This window comes from Manis pentadactyla, chromosome 8, assembly GCF_030020395.1.
Source record: "Manis pentadactyla isolate mManPen7 chromosome 8, mManPen7.hap1, whole genome shotgun sequence".
NCBI classification, from domain to species: domain Eukaryota; kingdom Metazoa; phylum Chordata; class Mammalia; order Pholidota; family Manidae; genus Manis; species Manis pentadactyla.
In genome coordinates, this window is record NC_080026.1 from 106,653,775 (window position 1) to 106,677,715 (window position 23,941).

At 39.4% G+C, this 23,941-nt stretch overlaps 1 protein-coding gene across 5 annotated transcripts in view; it reads left to right on the top strand.

The window, feature by feature from the left end:
• The first annotated feature begins 925 nt into the window (after positions 1-925).
• The window catches only part of ENTPD1 (ectonucleoside triphosphate diphosphohydrolase 1), a 111,859-nt gene continuing 88,843 nt past the window's right edge, over positions 926-23,941 (top strand). For 2 of the 5 annotated variants that reach the window (XM_036886460.2, XM_036886459.2), the window contains exon 1: positions 1,230-1,520. Coding sequence is in view for 2 of the 5 variants with exons in the window: in XM_036886459.2 (XP_036742354.1) it covers positions 1,505-1,520 (16 nt within the window). In the remaining 3 variants the exon portion in view is untranslated. Of the gene's footprint in view, positions 1,119-1,229; positions 1,521-23,941 lie in introns of those variants that run through there. The other 3 variants (XM_036886461.2, XM_057506166.1, XM_036886464.2) reach the window with 3 other exon arrangements.

The following is a 23,941-nucleotide window of genomic DNA, read 5'->3' on the forward strand; positions in this document are numbered from 1 at the left end:
AGAAGGCATTCATTGGATTTTTCATTCAGGATAATTAGTTTTCATTATAAATGGAAAATACATTTAGTAAGATAAGGAAGGAACTTTGTATAGACCCAGATTTATTAAAGTATAAAACATTTATTGAGCACATATATGTTCAAAAGTAACAGAGACACCTAAACTAAAAAATTGTCCTTGTCCTTATTAAAGTATGATTGAAATTATAATGGACAACATATTTTCTATATAGAGTAAAAAAAACCCACCTGTGATGGTCACAAGTTTAATAATGATTTATATGAAGAAAAATGTCTTATGGTATAATTGGCCTTAGACACAAATTCTCCTGCTGGAGATGCAATGTAGGAAAACTGAACTAGGAGTCAGGAAACGAGATCCACTTTCCTGCTTTGCTGCTATTCATTCATTCAAACATTCAAATATTTACTGCACTATGGGAGCAACTATATCATGTGCTGGGGGCATGATAGCAAGAGAGACCACTCCCTGCTCTCTCTCTCTCGCTCTCTCTGTGAACATTAGCAGGTGGCTTGACTTTTCCACATCTCTAACCTGATTAGACTACATGTCTGAGGCCTTTTTCAAACCTTTTAAAATGCTAAGGTTTGTGACAGCTTTGTGAAGTGGGAAGCTGCCCAGGGAGCTTGGGACTTAAAGATTTACCTTCCTCAAGAGGATTAGCTCTTGTCCTGATTTCAAAACAACTTCGTATACACAGTTTTAAAAAGTTTTGATCAGCCTCTCACTTGGATTTGGGTCCACTCGGCAAGGACTGGGTGTGGCAATTCATGCTTCTAAGACTTCAGAGGTAGGAGGTTAAAGTTTGGGAAAGGTGGAGGATTTGCGTCAGCACAGGCAAGCCAGCTGTTCCCCCGAGCTGCTCCTCTGCAGTCCCACCGGCCTTCCGACCAATAACACGGCTTCTCCCGCCACAGCTCCACCGCTTGGGTAACCGTTGCTCTTCTGGTTTTATGAGCCTCGAAAAGGGATTGTTCCTCAGGGGACCAGAAGTGATCGGCTAATTTATGGGGCTGGGAGAACTGTTCTGGCATCCTACAGTATTTCTAGTGGGTATCAAGGTAACAAGTTTCTTGCCATCTGGCTTCAAAACTGCAGTAAGTAGTTATGTTTTGTTTTGTTTTCTTGCAGCCAAAATATATTTTTCAAGGGGGAAAATGGATTTGTTACAGAGGGAGAGCGCACTAGAGATATTTTAATATACATTGCTTCAAGAATACAAAGTTACAACCCGGGGAGAAACCTTTCTGTAGCTTTAGGGAAATGAGCAGCTGGACTCTCGGCCAATCTGTCCTTTCTAGTCAATGAAAAAGACCTTAGGGTTTGAGGTTCCTTCCGAAACGGGGCCGGCTAATTTAGCCCCTCCCACGAGCCCGAGGGTCTGTTATATCTCGGTTCCTTGAGTACCTCTCTTACTGAACCGACCACAGCAAGCAGAGGCTGAAAAAAAGAGCAAAGAGGAAGAAAACAAAAGCTGCCAATTATGGAAGATAGAAAGGGTAAGAGCAAAACTGATTTGATCTGAATCCTTAAAAACAAAACAAACAAAACAAAGCAAAAAAAAAAAAGAGAGAGAGAGAGAGAAAAAAGAAATCCGAAAACCCAGACCAAAAGCAAGTACTTGAAAGTGCAAGAGGCAAAAAGCCCTAAATGAACTTTCCCACCCTCTTCTGAGAGGAGGCAGAGAAAGAACTTTGGGAGCTTTTTAGGAAGCAAAGCCTCGGGATGTAGTCAAGGGTGGCTCTTGAGCAAGCTGGAGGGGCTCATGAATATTCATTAGCAATCTGTATTCAGATCTGGTTTTTTAGAGGCGAACGACTTCTCCCGTCCCCTTGAAGTTGAAGAGGCAGCTGCCTCATTTACAGTCCAGAGTCACCTTGCTTCTGGTGGGTACCTCAGCCTATTTGCTTGAAGATGCTGGACTCCGTGTGTAGATTTGTTTTGTTCTCGAGTTTCCTGCCTGCTTTCCTGTTGTGAAATTAGCCAAGGCTTCTCTGCCCTGAGTTAGACAGAGAAGTTAATGTGGCAAGAGGCTGTCACAACAGCACCCCAGAGTATATCTTGCAAAAGACTGAAAAGTTTCTTGGGATGTGTGGGGAACTGTGCATGCGTATGGGGGAAGGGAGGGGAGGGGTGGCGGGATGAAGGACACTTATCTTTAAAAAAGCAAGGCATATCTGACTGACTATATTTAGATTTTGTCTAAAAACTACAAGAGCGGCCGGGTTTGCACAGATGGTGTGCAGTGTCTGTCTTTTACCTCTTTTGGGCATTTTCTGCCAGGACGGAGAGGCAGCTGCTTGCTGGCCTGTGGGAGCCAGGAAGGCTCTCTGCAGCAGTGTGCTTGTGTAGGGTTGCAAACCTTCTTCCACATCTCTAATTTCTAATGTCCCCATACATCTTTACCCCATGGAATGTGGAGGAATGGAATGAGTAGCCAGCAGATTTCTTAATAAGGACAATGATGGGAACCATTAACGTTTACTAAGTCTTTATGCCAAGAGCTGTGCTAAGCATATTACATGTGTTATTTATTTTCTCATCATCTTATGAGGTGAGTGCTATCATTATCATCCCCATTTTCCAGAGTGGAATTGAGAGAGTGAGAAAGTGGTTTGCCTCGGGGATCGCAGTTAGGAAGTGGTGAATTTGGATGCAGGCATAGGGCCTGAAGGCCTTACAATTACCCACACTGTTGCCCCACTCGGGAGGCTCTTACTACTGCTCTGACATAGTTGGTCGCTAGTTTGCAAAGCCTTGAAGCTACTGGAAAAATGATACTGATTAAAAATCTCAAGGCTAAGAAGGAACTGTGCTTTGCTGTCAAGTTTACATACTATTTCTCATTTGGTGCCCAGGGCTCTTTACGGTAGAGCCCATGTATTATCATTGCCTTTTACAAAAGGGAAAAACTGAGGCCAGGAGGGATTATGTGACAGGAATCACACTGCTAGTTTCAAAAGCCCAGGCCAGGCTAGAAATCCCCTGCCTCTGGTTTCCCTTCTAACCTGCAGAATGAGTCCAGTCATTTCTGAAATTCTGTCTCCTCCCCAAGCTACTTTCAGTTCCCCAAGCAACCTTGCTCCTTTCCTCCCTCCCACATTGTTGCCAGGCACTTGCCTCTGCCCTGAAGGCCTATGTGGGCCTCTGCTTCCCCTTTAGTCTGGAGCTTGTGTTTGAATTCCAGCCCCGCCAACTGCGTGCCTCAGATTCTTCATCTGGCAAAATGAAAAGAACAATATTAGCTATCTCATAGGGTTGTTGGAGGGACTAAATGAGGGATCCATGCAAGGTTCTCAGAACAGGTCCTGATGCATAGAGTATGTGCTCAATAAATGTTAGCTGTCGTCATCACTGCTGCAAGCCTCAGCTTGGTTGTTAGTCTCCCCTTTAAGCTTTCTCCAACCCTGTCTTGGATGCTTCTACTACACGTCACTATTTATGACTAATGGAACTTTATTATCTACATTTCTGCCCTCTGCATTGCCTCCTGCTTCTCCTGACTATAATTTCTTTATTCACTTTTGGATCTGCAGTATCTAGTGCAATGTTTAGTTAGCGGACAGTCAATAAATGTTTGGTAAACTAAGTGTTACTATTTTAGTTGCTATTCATCCTGGAGTCAGGACGCTGGTTTAAGAGGAGACCTTTGAATTTATAGCAGAGCTTCTGCAGGTACATACAGCTTTTGTGCAACCTATAAAGACATCCCTCTAAATGACTACATTGAAAAACAAAATGCATCTTCTCTAGGCAGGTGTTCTTCAGAGCAGATGTGACCCCATGCCGGGGGACCCAGTTTGGCCAGTCTAGCTGTAGCTGAACTTCAGTCACCACTCCCCCGCTCAGTCTGGGGCCAAACTGGAGACTGCAGGTACCTCATAGCACTATCTTGCTATCTCTGAACAGAAAGTCTGGTTCCAGAAATAGTGTCACTCCAGCCTCATTTTACAGCAACCTCATAGTCTGAGATAATGTACTCTGGTAATAAAAGAAAAACAAACATTGCAGAGATTGACCTTGGGTAAAATCATGAAGTCCATTACATTTGTTTCCAGCACCCTCCCTTTCCTCTTCCTGGAATACCTTCAAACCAATTCAACAAATATTATTATGTGTCTACCATTTCTAAGTCCCTATGCCAGATGTGTGGGCTATAAACAGTTTACTTATGGTCCAGTGGGGAAGACAGACATCTATACAACCAACTTTCATTGAAAGCCAGACCCTATGAAGTACTCATATTAATAGCTAACATTGCTTATTTAGTGTGTGCCAGGCACTATAATTTTTATATGTATTGTTTCATATAATCTTCACAAAAATCCCACAACACACCTATGATACAGATTACTGCATGTTACACCTGTGGTGGGAAGTCACTTGACCAGGTCACATAACTAGTAAGAGGCAGATGGGGAATGAGACCCCTGTAGTAAGGCTGCAAAGCCTGGCTTTCTAATAGACAAGTTCTCCTACCTCCCTATGAGCTGTAATAAAAATCTAAAGAAATCCCATGAGAAACATAATGGGGAGTGATCATTTCTGGGAAAAACTTTCCAAAGGATGGGACACTTCTGTTGGATCTGGAAAGATGATTGGAATCTGTCACTCACAACAAGCCCCTTCCAAGTCCCAGCAGTGCTCAAGACCTTTTCTCTCCCTTTTACAAAAACTACATCCTAGACTTAAGAGTAAAAAGCTCCTTCACCTTTTCCAAGTTCCAAGCAGGGAACTGATTTACATGTCCATGCTGGAGATTTGAAGGCAGAAGTCCAAAGTTTAGCTTTGACTATGAGTTTGGGATTACCAGTCATGCAGTTGAATAAACCATGTAATCAGCTGCATATTAACTAATTTCCTTAATCACAATTATCTTGCATGGTCATTAGGCACACAGGGTAAGTGGTTATTACAGATGACAGTGATTGGTATTGCCTTTACTTGGCCAAACCATATTTTAAGAGTATTTTTGGTTGCTTTTGCACTCTACGACCAGAGATATGCTCAAGAGCTTTAGCATTTAATTCCACCTGCCATGGTTTGATAGGGCTGGGCTCAGCCTGGGCAGAGTGAAGGTGATACCTGGGGCAAATCACATAGGGTCTGTTCTTTGTGAGCTTCATTCCCTGAAACACTTTTGAGGGAAGCCAAAATTGAGGGCAGCTCTTGTGATGAAGAATCATCCAATCTCCTGATGGTTTGATGGAAGTGCGGAGGGTGCGGCACTAGGTTTGCCTTGGTGAATGTGTGTCTAAGTCAGTGTAGCTCAACCTTAAACATTCATGTACAGCATTGGGGATCTTGATAAAATGCAGACTCTGATCCAGTAGCTCTGGGGTGGGGCTTGAGAGTCTGCATTTCTTACAAGCTTCCAAGAGATGGTAACACTGACCCTCCATAGATCATACTTCAACTGATCATGGTATAGGGTCATTGTATGCCTTAGTCTCAGGGCTAATTTTGGTACCACATGACCAAGTCCCCCAGCCCCCCAGCCCCCAAGCTACCACGTTGAGTCATTGATCAGTTATGTCACTGCAAGATAATAAGTCTAACTCATTTGTTTGTTCATTCAGTAAATATATGTCCTAGAACAGGAAGTTGAAGCCCCTCAATTTGCCATAATAGCAGCAAGTCTGAATCTTTATTGCAAACAAACTATTACTACACAAAAAAGGCCTTGTATTGGGTTCCTTAAAAGATCTCTCACCTTTCCTTCATGGCTCTATGAAGAAAGGCTCCCAAAGTTGCTTTCATTCTCTGCTTCCAACCTGAGAAGTACTGGAATATAACATCTGGCTGCCTCCAGAACCCTTTGCTGGGTGTTTGGAGTGCTGGAAGCTGGGGGCAGCAGGGAGTCAGGGCTCTGAGGCTGGAAGTGTAGTGCCTGGAGCACAGTGCAGAAGTGAGTCAGGAATGAGTCCAGGCACAAAGGAGGAAAATGGGTGCCGGGAGGACCACTGGAATTTCTTTAAGTTTGGGAAATTGAGGGAAAAAGAAGCTGGAGAAAAGAAGGCAACATAGAATTTGCCTAACATGCTTCCATTGTCCAGTTGTGCTAGATTATCAAACGACTTTAGAGACCTAGGAACAATGGCAGTACACACCCTACATAAAGCAGTATTTCCTTTTGATTCATAGGAAGGATGTGGACAATTCCTTTATGTCCCAGAGGGTGTAACTGATGTGGCACATGCCCATTAAAGAAAATATGAGAATATAGATTAGGGGAGAGAAGAAAAACAATCGATTGTGAGAATATTTTGGTGTAGTTCCTTGCAGTTCCTTTTACTATGCCTTTATTGTTTCTCACTTTGAGCATTGACTAGAACGTTGAAAACTGATGAGATGGCATTGTGAGCATTAGGCTACATATACAATTTTAAAGCCTGGCTTTTAGCATAGCAGGGAAGCACAAGTATTTCCCATCTTTTAGCACAGTCTTTGTTAGCATAATCTTTACAGTCTCATAGTTTACTTAACATTAACAATTATTCTGTTACTGAATATTGTTTCCATTTCTATAGACATCTTTGTGCATCAAGTTTTTCCAAATGTGGGGTTGCATACTGAGAACAGAGTTCCACAAGTAGAATTATTGGATTAAAACTTGGAAATGTTCTTTAAAATTCTTGATCACTGTTGGAACATTGCTTTCCCTAAGGGTGGACCCTTCAAGCCCCTAGAAGCAGTTCCCATTTTGCTGCATACCTGACAGTTTGGTGCTGTTTTTTTTTTTTTTATCTTATCCACTTTTATGTTGTTTAAACTTGTATTTGTTTAGTGACCAGTAAATTTGACATTTTTCACATAATGTGCTTTTTCTTTTGTATACTGTGTTTATGTTCTTTACATTTATTACTTATCTGGATTTTATGTTTTTAAATTAATCTTTGTGGGTTCTTCATAAAATACATTCATGCTTTTCTGCCATATTTGCAAGTTTTTCTGAATCTTCTCTTAGTGTTTTTATAGAGACTTACTGATCCAATACATTTCTATCTGTGGTGGTGTAGTTTTCAAAGTAGCTCAATACTGCATTTTTATTACCTCTTTACCCAGGATAATACTTTTTTTTAATTCCAAGAGATTATTTTTGTTTAAACCATTAATTTTAATTAATTTTTCATTGTTTCACAATGGTTAGAGAATATGGATTTATAATTTCTGAGGTTTCTTTGTACCTAAGCAGATAGTGAAGTTTTATAAATCTATGAACACTTGTGAATAACATATATTGGATATTTGTAAATCTATCCAGTCACTGTAATTACATGTTAAACCCTTTGCACATATATACATCTACTTTTGTATATTTTTAGCAATATCTAGGAGAATTTCAGTTCCAGTGGAAAAAATGAGGTGTGAATCATTTTTATTGAGGCTTATTAAAAAGGGAGGGTGTTTGATGGAGAACTAGGAATAAAAAAGGAAGGTAAAGTAGATGCAGAGAAGGGATAATTCCACGAAGTCTTGGGAAAGATAAAAGGAGATGAGATAAAGATCTTCAATAGCTGAACATTTTATGGCTTCCTAACTATAGGAAGTATAGAATGGATGTGAGTGAAAATTCCCAAACCTTTGCTTCCCAAATAACTGTGGCAAGCCCCAGAAGGCCAGAGCCAGGAGGTGGGTCTGGTTGGCAGGATTTAGGAGGTAGGGGTCAGACCCATAAAATTGGAACAGTATTGCTCAAGTGGATAAAGATTAAGACACATGCACAAAAAGATATCTGAAGCCATGTGTCATCAACAAATAATTTTTTAGGCATTGCACTGTAAAGTCAGGGTAGAAAGGACCTAAAAATTTCTAGTGAGCAAGGGTTGATAAATAGAAATTAATAGTGCAGTGCTCATATTTTCTAATTTAAGCTGTGTAAAAGGTCCCTGATACCATCTTTTGCTTAATATCCTCTTTTTATTGCTTTATTTTGGTGAGTTTAGAAATAATCATAAGGATTTTTTCATAGGTTTATTTCTTTTTCTTTTTTCTTGGCCAATAACTGGTAGGCTGCAAAGATTGCAGCTCCTAATCCCTAGAATTTATGAATTTTACTTATACAAAAAAAGTCTTAATTAATGACTCTATAACATTTTACTTCGCTGATAGTGACCACAATAGAGGGGGTGATGACTTGATAATATGGGTGAATGTTGAAACCACTGTGTTGTTTATGTGAAACCATCATAAGATTGTATGTCAATGATACTTTTATAAAAAAACCAAAAGCCAAAAAAAAAAATGTATTTGCAGATGTGATTAAATGAAGGCTCTTGAATGGGGACATTACCGAGGTGGGCCCCAAATGCAATCACAAATGTCCTTATAAGAAGGAGGGAGAGAGCAATTTGACACAGAAGAAGGTAATGTAACCCGTGAAGTAAGATGCTTTGCACTTGGAGGTGGCGGCCACAAGCCAAGGAATTCATGGAACGCGGTCCAGAAGATGGAGAAGGCAGACTGGCTCTGCTGATACCTTGACTGCAGTCTAGTGAAACTGATCTCAGGCTTTTTGTACTTCCAGAACAGGAAGAGAGTAATAATGTATTGTTTTAAGCCACCAGATTTGTGGTAACTTGTTATGGCAGCCATAGGAAACTAATAGAGTAAATTTTGAATAAATGAAAGCAGTAGAGTCTTTAGTTAATTAATCTATAGGTTTAGAGTGTGTATTGGGCCACAAGCTGTTCAAATCACATTATAGATGTTTACTCAGTTCTCAAACAGCTATTAGAGGTTGGTACTATTAACTGTTCCTGTTTTACAAATAAGAAACTGAAGAATGAGTAGTTAAATGACTTACGTCAAGTGTCTCAATTGGTTAAGTGTTGAAGTTAAGATTCAAACCCATAGTTGTGGATCTTATTATTTCATACTGTCTTGATTACATACCTTTGCAGTAAGTTTTGAAATCAGGTAGTGTGAGTCTCCGTTTTTTTTTCTTTTTTCAATATTGTTTTGGCTTTTATGGGTCCCTTGAATTTCCATAGGATCAGCTTGTCATTTTCTGTAAAGAAGTCAGTTGGGATTTTAATTTTATTTTTGATGTATCCTCTGTAAATCATTGGCTTTTTAAATCCAATTTGAGTCTCTGCTTCCATGGAGGAATTTAAATAGTTCATACTTGCCCATCTGGTTTTATTCTCCCCATTGTTTAATGTTTTCTCATATTATGCTTTCTGCTATATAGACTCTGGACTTTTGCTTATTTGTTTATATATATATTTCCACAAAGCTGCGGACAACAGACATCTTAGTTTTAACTTTATTTATAGATATCTTAAAAGAAAAATATTTCTGAGCTTATGTTTATCTTAATATCAAAGCAAAAAAGAGAGTATCTTTTGATTCTGTTATGAACGGTAAGAATTTGAGAGCTTTTGCTTCCTTGTGTCCTTTTTAATTTTAATGATTTAATCTGGTATTGTAAATTCCAATAATGAAAATTCTATTAGTCACTTATTTCAGAGCTTTTCAATTCATTTAGATATTAATAACCAAACTCATTTCTTCATGAATTTAAATGATTTCAGTATAGACTTTTCTCACTACGCCTTTCCGCATTCTTAAGTTCTGAATTTTGGTTCCTTTCCTAATGACCTGGTAGGCATACCAAAGCAATTTTTTAGAAAAGGCATCAGTGTGGTAAGAGAGTGACATGTTTAAATATAGAAATCTTATCTCTTCAAGAAAGTAAATTTGTCAGAAGCTCTTGGAAGTGAATTGTAATTTCAGCTAAAATGAAAGAGGTAGTGATAATGTTAACTAACATTTAAAATCAGTGCTCCCTTTGTCTCTCAGAAATTTGGTCTTTAGCAATAGTCTTTATTTATAGATGAGCCACCCAGGGCTTGGAGAAGATGAGTGCGCAGACTCACAATGCGAGAAAGTGGTGGAAGAGAGATTCTCAGCCAGGGAGCTTAAATGCAGCACTTGCTCTCTCAGTCACTACAATATGCCCCAGAAGAATGGACGCTTGTTTTAAAACACAGTCACCCGAACCTATGTTTTGTTAGTGTTAACTCAAGAGAATTCTAGGTGAAGAACTGTTGACTGAGTTGTCAAATGCAGCTAAAATTTCAAGTAGGAACTTGAACACTCTCAGACAATCTGTTATGACCATTGGTAAATCAGTTCAATTCAGTTTTTTACATTTAATAGTACAAACAAATATTTTTAAAGGAAGTTTGAAGTCAGAAATCCCAAATGTATTTGCCTATCTGTCCTTATTTTCCCCTTCACAGCTAGATTTTCACCAGAGCACTGGGAAATCCTATTCTAAATATGTATTCCACAAAATATTAATTCCACATAATGTTAAAGACTTTAACAAAATAAGCTTGGGAAATGCTGGGCTAAATGAAAATAAAATATATCCCTTTATTCAAAAAGAACGAAAGAAAGAAAAGAACTCTTATGTCCTCAAGTAACTGGAGAAATTCCTCCAATGTCTCGAGAAGTTGATGCTGTAAAGAAGTTTGAGGACAACGGTTTTTCGTCCTGAATGTTTTTCTGTTCTCTATTCCTGAATGTTTTTTTCTGTTTTCTATCCATAACATTTATAATTTTCACAGGTAAGGCAACAGAGTATAGACTTCCTTTCATAGATGTTGCCTAGAATATAGTAAACCTTCTTGATTTCCAAATTGAGGATTTCTTTAGGAGCAAGAAAGATTTGTCATAACTTTGATCAGTGCTTTTGCTTTGTTCATTTGGTTTTCTTCTTCAGGGACCTACTATTATCTCTGAACTGCATCTACCTTTCTTCCTTCTTCTTCCTTCTCCCTCCCTTCCTTCCTTCTTTCCTTCCTTCCTTCCTTCCTTTGTTCCTTCCTTCGTTCCTTCCTTCTTTCTTTTCCTTCATTTATTTTTCTTTGAATTCTGAGCATATTTTCCCAAGATTGTGCTCTACAACACTGATTCAATTTTCCCTAATTTTCTCCAATATAAATTTTGTTCAGCTACAATGTTTTTGGTTCCCATGAACTCTTTTATCTTAGTCTGTTCTCTTCTCATAGTAACATCTCTTGTATCTAATTAAAGAATAAACAAAGAAAGATTTCCCTGTCTTTGCTTCATCATATCTATTTTCAAGGCAAGCTTTTCCCACATTGTTCTTTCTACTTTACTGCAAAATTTATTTAATCCTAGGCCTTATTCTTGAAAGAAAGGAGATTCCTTTTGTATGTGCATACAAATGAATGTATGTTTTTGACCTTATTCTAAAAAGAATTTAAGGAATCATTAGGGGAGATTCATTCCAGTCCAGTGGTAAAGATGGCTGGAATGCATGTTCTACCCTTGACTCCCTCAGATTCCATTTGGATCCTGGAAGAATGTAATCACCAAATAATAGATCCCCTTCTATTTGTGGGAAGGCATCTCAATCCTCTAGCCAAAAAAAAAGCTCACTCAGATCCAGGAAAGAAAGCAAAAGTCCTGTCAGCATACATGCATGTTTCAGAGGACAGAGAAACTAGGGCTGTCAGAATTCTGTCAATATTGTGGTCCAGAGGCAAAAAGGCATTCAGGAAGGTCCTTTTCTGGGACCATTTTCTTACTTTTACCCATTCTCCATTGAAGGCAAACCTCTGTGGAACTGGGGAGTGAGCTCCTGTTCCACTGCTTAGCTGCCTTGTCTGAGAAATGCCTTCGTTGGAAATCAGTTCTGAAGTCTCTTCTTATACTCGCAGCAGACACACTCATGGTAGACACATGGCAGTTCAGAGAGGTGGAAACAATCACACACAAAAAACAAAGCAAGCAAAACAACAAACCCAGCGTTTTCCAGAGAGTTTCCTGTGCCTCTTCCATCACACTCTGCTGCTCTTTTCCCATAGCTCATTCTTGTTCCCAAGTTAATAAGGGTGGCAGGGCCGATTAAAGCATCTGCTTTCTCGCCCTGGTCATGCTGCCTTGTCTCAGAAGACGTGATGCTGGCCACTAGTGCCACTTCTTAATTCTCATACATTAGCATTTCATTTGGGGAAAAAAACCTGTTTCTTTTAGGATACAGGTGTAGATTTCACAAGAATGTGGGAGAGTGTGGCGAAGTATTTTCACTTATGCTATCATCATACTTGGTGGTCATGAGACTAGGCTATGTGAGATAATTTGGCAGCAGTCTGAGGAATGACCCAAGAAGTTCATTAGCAATGGCTGGCGGGGGGAGACTGGTATTGGGCTTCTGCAATAGTAGGCAAGAGATGATGATGCACGAAGGCATTGATGGCAGGGAACAGGGGGATGGTTGGGAGTTAAACAATATCTTTGTTTAACTGGATTAAATCAATATCTTTGAGGTAGAGTCTGGATTTAAACAATATCTCTGAGGAAGAGTCTGTGGTACAGGGCTAGGTGGTTTGTTGGGAGGGCAGGGGAGCAAGATGTCAGACTTATCCTCAAGTTTAGATTTGGATGATTGGGTCAGTAAGTGCTTATAAATAAGGCTGGGAATTGGGGAGGGAGAGCAGATTTGGCAAGGGAGGAGAGAGGTAACAAATTCATCCTGGTGCATGCTAAATATGAGATGTTTATAAGACACGAAGGCAGAGGTCTTCTGTTCGTTGCTGGAAATCTGGGCCTAGAACTTGGAGAGGTCTGCCAAAACTGAGAGATAATGGGAGTTGGAGTTGGATCATGAAGTCAGTGGTTGAAAGTATGGGCATGAAAGTCACCCTGGAAAGTATGGAGAATAAAAACAGAAGAGGATGAAGAATGGGACTGAAGGAAGCACCAGCATTAACAAAGGGATGGGAAGAGAAAGGATTTACAAAAAGAGATTCTGAAAGAATGCCTAGGAAGGTAGGAGAAAGCCAAGGAAGGAGTCTGAACCTGGTAGCCAAGGCAGAGAGTGATTTCAGGCCGATGTTTCAGGAGGAAGTGTCAAAAGGCAAGAAGGAGAATGAGAATAGGTGTTTATTTTCACCTTTTTAGCACACTCCCTCCTACCCTCTACCCTTGACCCACAATATAATGTTTTTGGGAATTGAGCTGTATTTTATGATGTTTCCTACTCACAGCTCAGCAAAAAAATAAAACAAAACAAAAAACTCTAATGGTACATTTTACAGTGTAAGAAATAAGGTGATTGGTTTTGAGAATTTGGAGCTTATAAGTGTTCTTTGTTGTCTCCAGTGAAAACATATTTAGTAGAATACTTGACCATGCTAAGGGATTAAAGAGCAGAAATTAAGAAAGTAGGAACTTTCTTAGTTAGATAGATAGGCCAAGAAGTGAGTTTGTGGAGGGAAGGAGAGAGTTGATTTGAGGGATGAGCTGGATCACGGGAAGAATGTTACAGGCTAGAGTAGACTTGATTATATTTGAAGCATAACAGCCAGCAGAAGGGAGATGGACTCAGTCATTCAACAAATATTTGTTGAGCAAAGAATATGTGTCATGCATTATTCTAGGCACTGAGGATACAGCAGGGAACAAAACAAAATTCTTACCTTCATGGGGCTTATGTTCTGGTTGGAGAAAGACAATAAGAAAAAAAAACAAGTAAAGTATGCATATTATGTGATGATAAGTACTAAGGAGAAAATTAAAGCAGGGAAAGGTGATAAGAAGGGTTGTGGAGATTACAATTTGAGATAGGATAGTAAGATAGAAGGTAATTTTGAAGAAAGACCTTAAAGATGAAGAAGTCAGTGATGTGGCTATCTCTGGGAAGAACATTTTAGGTAGAGGGGCCAGCAAGTACTAAGTCTTGAAGAGAAATTATGTATTCAAGGAACAGCAAAAAAGCCAGTGTGGCTGGGTTGGAGACAGCAAAGAGGTGAGAGCTGAGATGTGGGTTTGGCCTAAACAGACCATCTACGGCCTTGCAGACGATTGTTTAACTTTTCGCTTCTACTTATAATGAAATGAGAAACCACTCTGGGTTTTGAGCAGAGGAGTGACTCAATCCATGTTATAATAGGATCATTCTGGCTGCCGCATAGAAGGTAGACCAAAAGGAGGTAAGGGTAGAAGAAGAGAGACAAATTGGGAGACTGCTGCTATAATACAGATGTGTTCAGTTCTAGATGGTAGCAGTAGAAGTGGTAAGAAATGATTGGATTCGGGATCTGTTCTGAAGATATAGTTCAACAGCATTTTCTGATTGAATCTGGATGGGAAACAGAGAAGGAAACTTGACTTCTAAGAAACTGGAAGAATGGAGTTGCCTTAAAATGAGATGGAAAGAGTAGGAGGAACAGGTTTGAGTGGGAAGGTCAGAATTTGGGTGTTTTAAGTTGATAAGAAATGCCTACTTGACATGGAGATTTTGAATTGAGCAGATGGATAAACAAGTCGAGTTCAGAAAGACTGGGCCAGAGATACAAATTTGGGTCATCGGGTGGTATTCAAACTCACTGACATTGGATTTAAATGCTACAAGACTGGATGAGATCAGCAAGGGAATGAGTGTAGATGGAAAAGTTCCAAGGACTGAGCCTTGGATGCTCCAACTATAAAGGTTTGGGACAAAGAAGAAACCATTCAAGACGACTGAGAAAAAGTGTGTGTGTTAAAGTTGACAGAAAGGGATAAACTAGGAGATAATGGTGTCCTGGGAGCTAAGTAAAGAAAGTGTTGCTGCTCATCAGTCAAAAAAGGTGCACATGAGAATTGACCATTTCATTTAGCACAGTGGAGGTCGACAGTGATCTTGGTAAGAGCACTTTTGGTGGAATGCTGGGAGCAAAATTCTCACTGGTGTTCATTCTATTGCTCTTTACCCATCTGCCTCTTCCCTCCCTGAAGTAAGGAGGAATCAGTGACATCTTTCATGACTGAGTGTGAGGGAGGATGGTTCCTCAAAGGAAATTCAGAGACGTGGTGCTAAATGAAGGAGAAATGGACTCATGGCAGACAATATAGCAAATGTTCACTTCAGCTAGAACTAGGCTGTTTCTGTCCTGTGTATCCTATTTACAGCCTCTATGATCAGCTATTTGTAAAGTCTTTTAGGAATGGAAACCTTTATGGGAAAGCGTTTAATCCTGTGGTGCTGACAGACGAACCAGATTGCAAACCTCTTCCATGAAAGAAAAGCCAGAGACTTTCCAGGGCCAGGAAGTGTGGTCTTCTACAAATGTGTCTTTCTCTCTGAGCTCACTCCAGGATTCTGATTGTGAAGACAGTTCAAACCCCAGGCCCCTACCTACTGTTTCACTTCCCAGAACTGCCTTATGGTTTCAGAGGGTATATCTGTTTGCAAAACCAATGATTTGGAGGACTTTGCACTGTAAGGGGGGATTTGGGTAGGGTAGGAGTAAGAAACCACAATTCAATTGTGGTCTAGGTATTACTACATTTGGCATTTTAAAAAGACTCAATGAATGTTAGTGCTGGAAGGAACTTGAGTATTCTTAAATCTTTTAATTAAAATAAAATTAATTACATTTGTTATATTTTAAAATTATATAAATAATAAAATTTACTACAGAAAATTTGGAATATATAAAGAGTAATAAATTAAAAATTCTCTGTAAGCTCACCACTCAAACTCTTTGTCATGTCACCTCCCACTCTTTCTCTTTTTCTCCTTTCTCCTCCTTTTTATTATTTATTATTATTATTATTAATTTTCAAAAAATGTGGGGCCATGTTTATGCATACTGATTGTAATGATCTATTTTACTTTATAATTTGTCATGACAATCAAATGGCTTTTACCACATGATTCTTAATGGCTGCATATAATATTCCATCATTCAAACATATACCCTATGTTTGTTTCCTTTTGCAGAATATTTAGAAAATTTCCAAATATTTTACTATTACAAATAACTGCTTGTGGATCAATCTCAGTGCATGGTTTTTTTTTTTTTAGATATATATATTTATTTTAAAAATCAGCTTAGAGCACACAGCTTTGATACACTAAATAAATGGCAGTTGATTTTTGGAGGCCTTATTTATTTATTTGTTTGTTTTGGTATAATTAATCTACAATTACATGAGGAACATTATGTTTACTAGACTCCCCCCTTCACTACCCTCCCACAAGCCTCATTACAGTCACTATCCATCAGTGTAGTAAGATGCTGTAGAATCACTACTTGTCTTTTCTGTGTTGTCAGTGCATGGGTTTGAATATTTCTTTAGGATAAAATCCTAAAAGCATTTCCAGATTCTTCTCCAAAGTACAGTAGTAGATGAGTTTCAGAGCATTGAGGTCCTGAGTCACGAAGGACTATGTCCAAGCCGCACAGCTGGTTGGTGGCTGAGTGTGCAGTGGAGTCCAGCTCCCTTGCTTTTTAAAGATTCCTTTTCCTTGATACCATGTTTCCTGTTACATACCAGCCTCTTGTTAGTGATGGCCTGTAGGACTCCTTGGGGCTTGATGAAATATAATTTTTTTCATCAAGTACTGTGGCTTCCACTCATGCCAAGCTAGTTCTCTAATTCATCTGTGGGCATTAATTCTGAACAATTAGAGATAACATTTTTCATGAGTGAAGATGGTCATCTTCAGATACCTTTCCCCTTTAGGGCTATAAATGTTTCCCCATTGGTCAAGAGCCACCACCATCAGACATTCCCTCATACACTTGAAGCCTTCCTGAGGTTTCTCTAACTTCTTTTTTTTTTTTTTTTTAATAATTATTTTTTATTGAAGGGTAGTTGACACATAGTATTACATTACATGAGTTTCAAGTGTACAACACAGTGGTAGAACATTTATATACATAATTCTAGGTTCCAGCTATCACCCTACCAGGCTGTTACAATATCTTGACTATATTCCTTATGCTATACATTACATCCCGGTTACTAATTTATTTTACCATTGGAAGTCTGTCCTTTTTTTTTTTTTTTGTGAGGGCATCTCTCATATTTATTGATCAAATGGTTGTTAACGACAATAAAATTCTGTATGGGGAGTCAATGCTCAATGCACAATCATTAATCCACCCCAAGCCTAATTTTTGTCAGTCTCCAATCTTCTGAGGCATAACAAACAAGTTTTTACATGTAGAACAAATTCTTACATAATGAATAAGTTACATAGTGAACAGTACAAGGGCAGTCATCACAGAAACTTTCGGTTTTGCTCATGCATTATGAACTCTAAACAGTCAGTTCAAATATGAATACTCATTTGGTTTTTATACTTGATTTATATGTGGATACCACATTTCTCTCTTTATTATTATTATTTTTAATAAAATGCTGAAGTGGTAGGTAGATACAAGATAAAGGTAGAAAACATAGTTTAGTGTTGTAAGAGAGCACATGTAGATGATCAGGTGTGTGCCTGTAGACTATGTGTTAATCCAAGCTAGACCAGGGCAATAAAACATCCACGTATGCAGAAGATTTCTCTCAGAACAGGGGGGGTGAGGTTCTAAGCCTCACCTCTGTTGAGCCCCAGTTTCTCACCTGATGGCCCCCCTGCGACTGTGCCTGTCTTAGGTTGTTCCTCCCCTGAGGAATCTTACCCGTCTCTGGCTAACCAGTCATCTTCCGGGGCCATACAGGGAAATGTAAAGTTGGTAAGTGAGAGAGAAGCCTTATTGTTTGAAAAAGTTAGCTTTTTACTTCTTTGCATATTTATGCCCTGTGGCTTCTATGCCCAGCATTTGTCTTGAGGTATCTTTACCACTTGGAAGAATTATGATACTCAGTAAATTTGATATGAGGCACGAATTCTATTTAAGGGTTGTAATTAGGAAGGAAGAAGAAAAGCTATAGAAGTAGCAGGCGGAAGAAAACATGGGAAGATTGATTATTTCTTTGATATATCTTCTTGTAGAGTAACTTCAGCATGTATAGGTTTTAAGCTACTACTTAAATTGCACACACACATTAACATAATAGGAGTATAGTTACATAACCAAAGCATATCTGTAATTACCAGCCATCTGCAGTGAAACCAAGAAAACCAGTTAGGCACCTTAGGCATTTGTGAAAACTTATCTATGATATGGTGGATATTGTCCAACTGAACTTGAACAGTCTGAGAGAAATCAGACAAATTAAAACAACCCATTCCTGGGGACTGTTCACATGCCATATGTTCTTTTAACAGTAAATAGTTTGTACTTGTAAGACTTTGGAGCGCTACAATTTGCACTTCTCCAAATTCTTGGTTGAGTTCCAACAGTATAGATCCAGTCCAATTTTGTTGTTTTACTGTATGCACAGGCCAGCTTAGATATCTCCTTCCTCATTCCCATGGCAAGTCCAGGAACTGGTGGGATGAGTGCATCTACAGCTGTAGCAGTGCGTGGATCTTTGTTGGGGTTTTTTGATGATCATCTTCTGGCATGAGTCTTCCAGAGAGTGCAGATGTTGGAAGTTCTTTTTCATATTGTATCTTAGTTCATTTTCGGGGTAGCCCAATTAGGCTTTGATCCTCTGTATAAACACAAACAGACCCTTTGCCTACACTTTTATATGCCCTTTATACCCTTGTGTAGAACTCGTTGGAGGTTACCACACAGGAACTGCCTTTTTTTTTTTTTTTTTTTTTTTTTTTGCTATCACTAATCTACACTTACATGACGAATATTATGTTTACTAGGCTCTCCCCTATACCAGGTCTCCCCTATAAACCCCTTTACTGTCACTGTCCATCAGCATAGCAAAATGTTGTAGAATCACTACTTGCCTTCTCTGTGTTGTACAGCCCTCCCTTTTCTCCTACCCCCCCCATGCATGTTAATCTTAATACCCCCCTACTTCTCCCCTCCTTATCCCTCCCTACCCACCCATCCTCCCTAGTCCCTTTCCCTTTGGTACCTGTTAGTCCATTCTTGAGTTCTGTGATTCTGCTGCTGTTTTGTTCCTTCAGTTTTTCCTTTGTTCTTATATTCCACAGATAAGTGAAATCATTTGGTATTTCTCTTTCTCCGCTTGGCTTGTTTCACTGAGCATAATACCCTCCAGCTCCGTCCATGTTGCTGCAAATGATTGGATTTGCCCTTTTCTTATGGCTGAGTAGTATTCCATTGTGTATATGTACCACATCTTCTTTATCCATTCATCTATTGATGGACATTTAGGTTGCTTCCAATTCTTGGCTATTGTAAATAGTGCTGCAATAAACATAGGGGTGCATCTGTCTTTCTCAAACTTGATTGCTGCGTTCTTAGGGTAAATTCCTAGGAGTGGAATTCCTGGGTCAAATGGTAAGTCTGTTTTGAGCATTTTGATATACCTCCATACTGCTTTCCACAATGGTTGAACTAACTTACATTCCCACCAGCAGTGTAGGAGGGTTCCCCTTTCTCCACAGCCTCGCCAACATTTGTTGTTGTTTGTCTTTTGGATGGCAGCCATCCTTACTGGTGTGAGGTGATACCTCATTGTAGTTTTAATTTGCATTTCTCTGATAATTAGCGATGTGGAGCATCTTTTCATGTGTCTGTTGGCCATCTGTATTTCTTTTTGGGAGAACTGTCTGTTCAGTTCCTCTGCCCATTTTTTAATTGGGTTATTTGTTTTTTGTTTGTTGAGGCGTGTGAGCTCCTTATATATTCTGGATGTCAAGCCTTTATCGGATGTGTCATTTTCAAATATATTCTCCCATACTGTAGGGATCCTTCTTGTTCTATTGATGGTGTCTTTTGCTGTACAGAAGCTTTTCAGCTTAATATAGTCCCACTTACTCATTTTTGCTGTTGTTTTCCTTGCCCAGGGAGATATGTTCAAGAAGAGGTCACTCATGTTTATGTCTAAGAGGTTTTTGCCTATGTTTTCTTCCAAGAGTTTAATGGTTTCATGGCTTACATTCAGGTCTTTGATCCATTTTGAGTTTACTTTTGTATATGGGGTTAGACAATGGTCCAGTTTCATTCTCCTACATGTAGCTGTCCAGTTTTGCCAGCACCACCTGTTGAAGAGACTGTCATTTCGCCATTGTATGTCCATGGCTCCTTTATCAAATATTAATTGACCATATATGTCTGGGTTAATGTCTGGATTCTCTAGTCTGTTCCATTGGTCTGTGGCTCTGCTCTTGTGCCAGTACCAAATTGTCTTGATTACTATGGCTTTATAGTAGAGCTTGAAGTTGGGGAGTGAGATCCCCCCCACTTTATTCTTCTTTCTCAGGATTGCTTTGGCTATTCGGGGTCTTTGGTGTTTCCATATGAATTTTTGAATTATTTGTTCCAGTTCATTGAAGAATGTTGCTGGTAGTTTCATAGGGATTGCATCAAATCTGTATATTGCTTTGGGCAGGATGGCCATTTTGACGATATTAATTCTTCCTAGCCACGAGCATGGGATGAGTTTCCATCTGTTAGTGTCCCCTTTAATTTCTCTTAAGAGTGACTTGTAGTTTTCAGAGTATAAGTCTTTCACTTCTTTGGTTAGGTTTATTCCTAGGTATTTTATTTTTTTTGATGCAATTGTGAATGGAGTTGTTTTCCTGATTTCTCTTTCTGTTGGTTCATTGTTAGTATATAGGAAAGCCACAGATTTCTGTGTGTTGATTTTGTATCCTGCAACTTTGCTGTATTCCGATATCAGTTCTAGTAGTTTTGGGGTGGAGTCTTTAGGGTTTTTTATGTACAGTATCATGTCATCTGCAAATAGTGACAGTTTAACTTCTTCTTTACCAATCTGGATTCCTTGTATTTCTTTATTTTGTCTGATTGCCGTGGCTAGGACCTCCAGTACTATGTTAAATAACAGTGGAGAGAGTGGGCATCCTTGTCTAGTTCCCGATCTCAGAGGAAATGCTTTCAGCTTCTCGCTGTTCAATATAATGTTGTCTGTGGGTTTATCATAAATGGCCTTTATTATGTTGAGGTACTTGCCCTCTATTCCCATTTTGCTGAGAGTTTTTAACATGAATGGATGTTGAACTTTGTCAAATGCTTTTTCAGCATCTATGGAGATGATCATGTGGTTTTTGTCTTTCTTTTTGTTGATGTGGTGGATGATGTTGATGGACTTTCGAATGTTGTACCATCCTTGCATCCCTGGAATGAATCCCACTTGGTCATGGTGTATGATCCTTTTGATGTATTTTTGAATTCGGTTTGCTAATATTTTGTTGAGTATTTTTGCATCTACGTTCATCAGGGATATTGGTCTGTAGTTTTCTTTTTTGGTGGGGTCTTTGCCTGGTTTTGGTATTAGGGTGATGTTAGCTTCATAGAATGAGTTTGGGAGTATCCCCTCCTCCTCTATTTTTTGGAAAACTTTAAAGATAATCGGTATTATGTCTTCCCTGTATGTCTGATAAAATTCCAAGGTAAATCCATCTGGCCCGGGGGTTTTGTTCTTTGGTAGTTTTTTGATTACCTCTTCAATTTCGTTGCTGGTAATTGGTCTGTTTAGATTTTCTGTTTCTTCCTGGGTCAATCTTGGAAGGTTATATTTTTCTAGGAAGTTGTCCATTTCTCCTAGGTTTCCCAGCTTGTTAGCATATAGGTTTTCATAGTATTCTCCAATAATTCTTTGCATTTCCGTGGGGTCCGTCGTGATTTTTCCTTTCTCATTTCTGATACTGTTGATTTGTGTTGACTCTCTTTTCTTCTTAATAAGTCTGGCTAGAGGCTTATCTATTTTGTTTATTTTCTCGAAGAACCAGCTCTTGGTTTCATTGATTTTTGCTATTGTTTTATTCTTCTCAATTTTATTTATTTCTTCTCTGATCTTTATTATGTCCCTCCTTCTGCTGACCTTAGGCCTCATCTGTTCTTCTTTTTCCAATTTCGATAATTGTGACATTAGACCATTCATTTGGGATTGTTCTTCCTTTTTTAAATATGCTTGGATTGCTATATACTTTCCTCTTAAGACTGCTTTTGCTGCGTCCCACAGAAGTTGGGGCTTAGTGTTGTTGTTGTCATTTGTTTCCATATATTGCTGGATCTCCATTTTGATTTGGTCATTGATCCATTGATTATTTAGGAGCGTGTTGTTAAGCCTCCATGTGTTTGTGAGCCTCTTTGCTTTCTTTGTACAGTTTATTTCTAGTTTTATGCCTTTGTGGTCTGAAAAGTTGGTTGGTAGGATTTCAATCCTTTGGAATTTTCTGAGGCTCTTTTTGTGGCCTAGTATGTGGTCTATTCTGGAGAATGTTCCATGTGCACTTGAGAAGAATGTATATCCCGCTGCTTTTGGATGTAGAGTTCTATAGATGTCTATTAGGTCCATCTGCTCTACTGTGTTGTTCAGTGCTTCCGTGTCCTTACTTATTTTCTGCCCAGTGGATCTATCCTTTGGGGTGAGTGGTGTGTTGAAGTCTCCTAGAATTAATGCATTGCAGTCTATATCCCCCTTTAGTTCTGTTAGTATTTGTTTCACATATGCTGGTGCTCCTGTGTTGGGTGCATATATATTTAGAATGGTTATATCCTCTTGTTTGACTGAGCCCTTTATCATTATGTAGTGTCCTTCTTTATCTCTTGTTACTTTCTTTGTTTTGAAGTCTATTTTGTCTGATATTAGTACTGCAACCCTGCTTTCTTCTCACTGTTGTTTGCTTGAAATATGTTTTTCCATCCCTTGACTTTTAGTCTGTACATGTCTTTGGGTTTGAGGTGAGTTTCTTGTAAGCAGCATATAGATGGGTCTTGCTTTTTTATCCATTCTGTTACTCTGTGTCTTTTGATTGGTGCATTCAACCCATTAACATTTAGGGTGACTATTGAAAGATATGTACTTATTGCCATTGCAGGCTTTAAGTTCGTGGTTACCAAAGGTTCAAGGTTAGCCTCTTTAGTATCTTACTGCCTAACTTAGCTCGCTTATTGAGCTGTTATATACACTGTCTGGAGATTCTTTTCTTCTCTCCCTTCTTGTTCCTCCTCCTCGATTCTTCATATGTTGGGTGTTTTGTGCTGTGCTCCTTCTAGGAGTGCTCCCATCTAGAGCAGTCCCTGTAAGATGTTCTGTAGAGGTGGTTTGTGGAAAGCAAATTCCCTCAGCTTTTGTTTGTCTGGGAATTGTTTAATCCCACCGTCATATTTGAATGATAGTCGTGCTGGATACAGTATCCTTGGTTCAAGGCCCTTCTGTTTCATTGTATTAAATATATCATGCCATTCTCTTCTGGCCTGTAGGGTTTCTGTTGAGAAATCTGACGTTAGCCTGATGGGTTTCCCTTTATAGGTGACCTTTTTCTCTCTAGCTGCCTTTAACACTCTTTCCTTGTCCTTGATCTTTGCCATTTTAATTATTATGTGTCTTGGTGTTGTCCTTCTTGGATCCTTTCTGTTGGGGGTTCTGTGTATTTCCGTGGTCTGTTCGATTACTTCCTCCCCCAGTGTGGGGAAGTTTTCAGCAATTATTTCTTCTAAGATACTTTCCATCTCTTTTCCTCTCTCTTCTTCTTCTGGGACCCCTATAATACGGATATTGTTCCTTTTAGATTGGTCACACAGTTCTCTTAATATTGTTTCATTCCTGGAGATCCTTTTGTCTCTCTCTATGTCAGCTTCTATGCGTTCCTGTTCTCTGATTTCAATTCCATCAATGGCCTCTTGCATTCTATCCATTCTGCTTATAAACCCTTCCAGAGTTTGTTTCATTTCTGCGATCTCCTTTCTGGCATCTGTGATCTGCTTCCGGACTTCATCCCATCTCTCTTGCGTATTTCTCTGCATCTCTGTCAGCATGTTTATGATTCTTATTTTGAATTCTTTGTCAGGAAGACTGGTTAGGTCTGTCTCCTTCTCTGGTGTTGTCTCTGTGATCTTTGTCTGCCTGTAGCTTTGCCTTTTCATGGTGATAGGAATAGTCTGCAGAACTGGGACGAGTGACGGCTGGAAGGACTTCCTTTCTTGTTGGTTTGTGGCCCTCCTCTCCTGGGAGAACAGCGACCTCTAGTGGCTTGTGCTGTGCAGCTGCGCGCAGACAGGGTTTCTGCTTCCTGCCCGGCTGCTGTGGAGTTAATCTCCGCTGTTGCTGTGGGCGTGGCCTGGCTCGGGCAGCTACTCCAAAATGGTGGAGTCGCGTT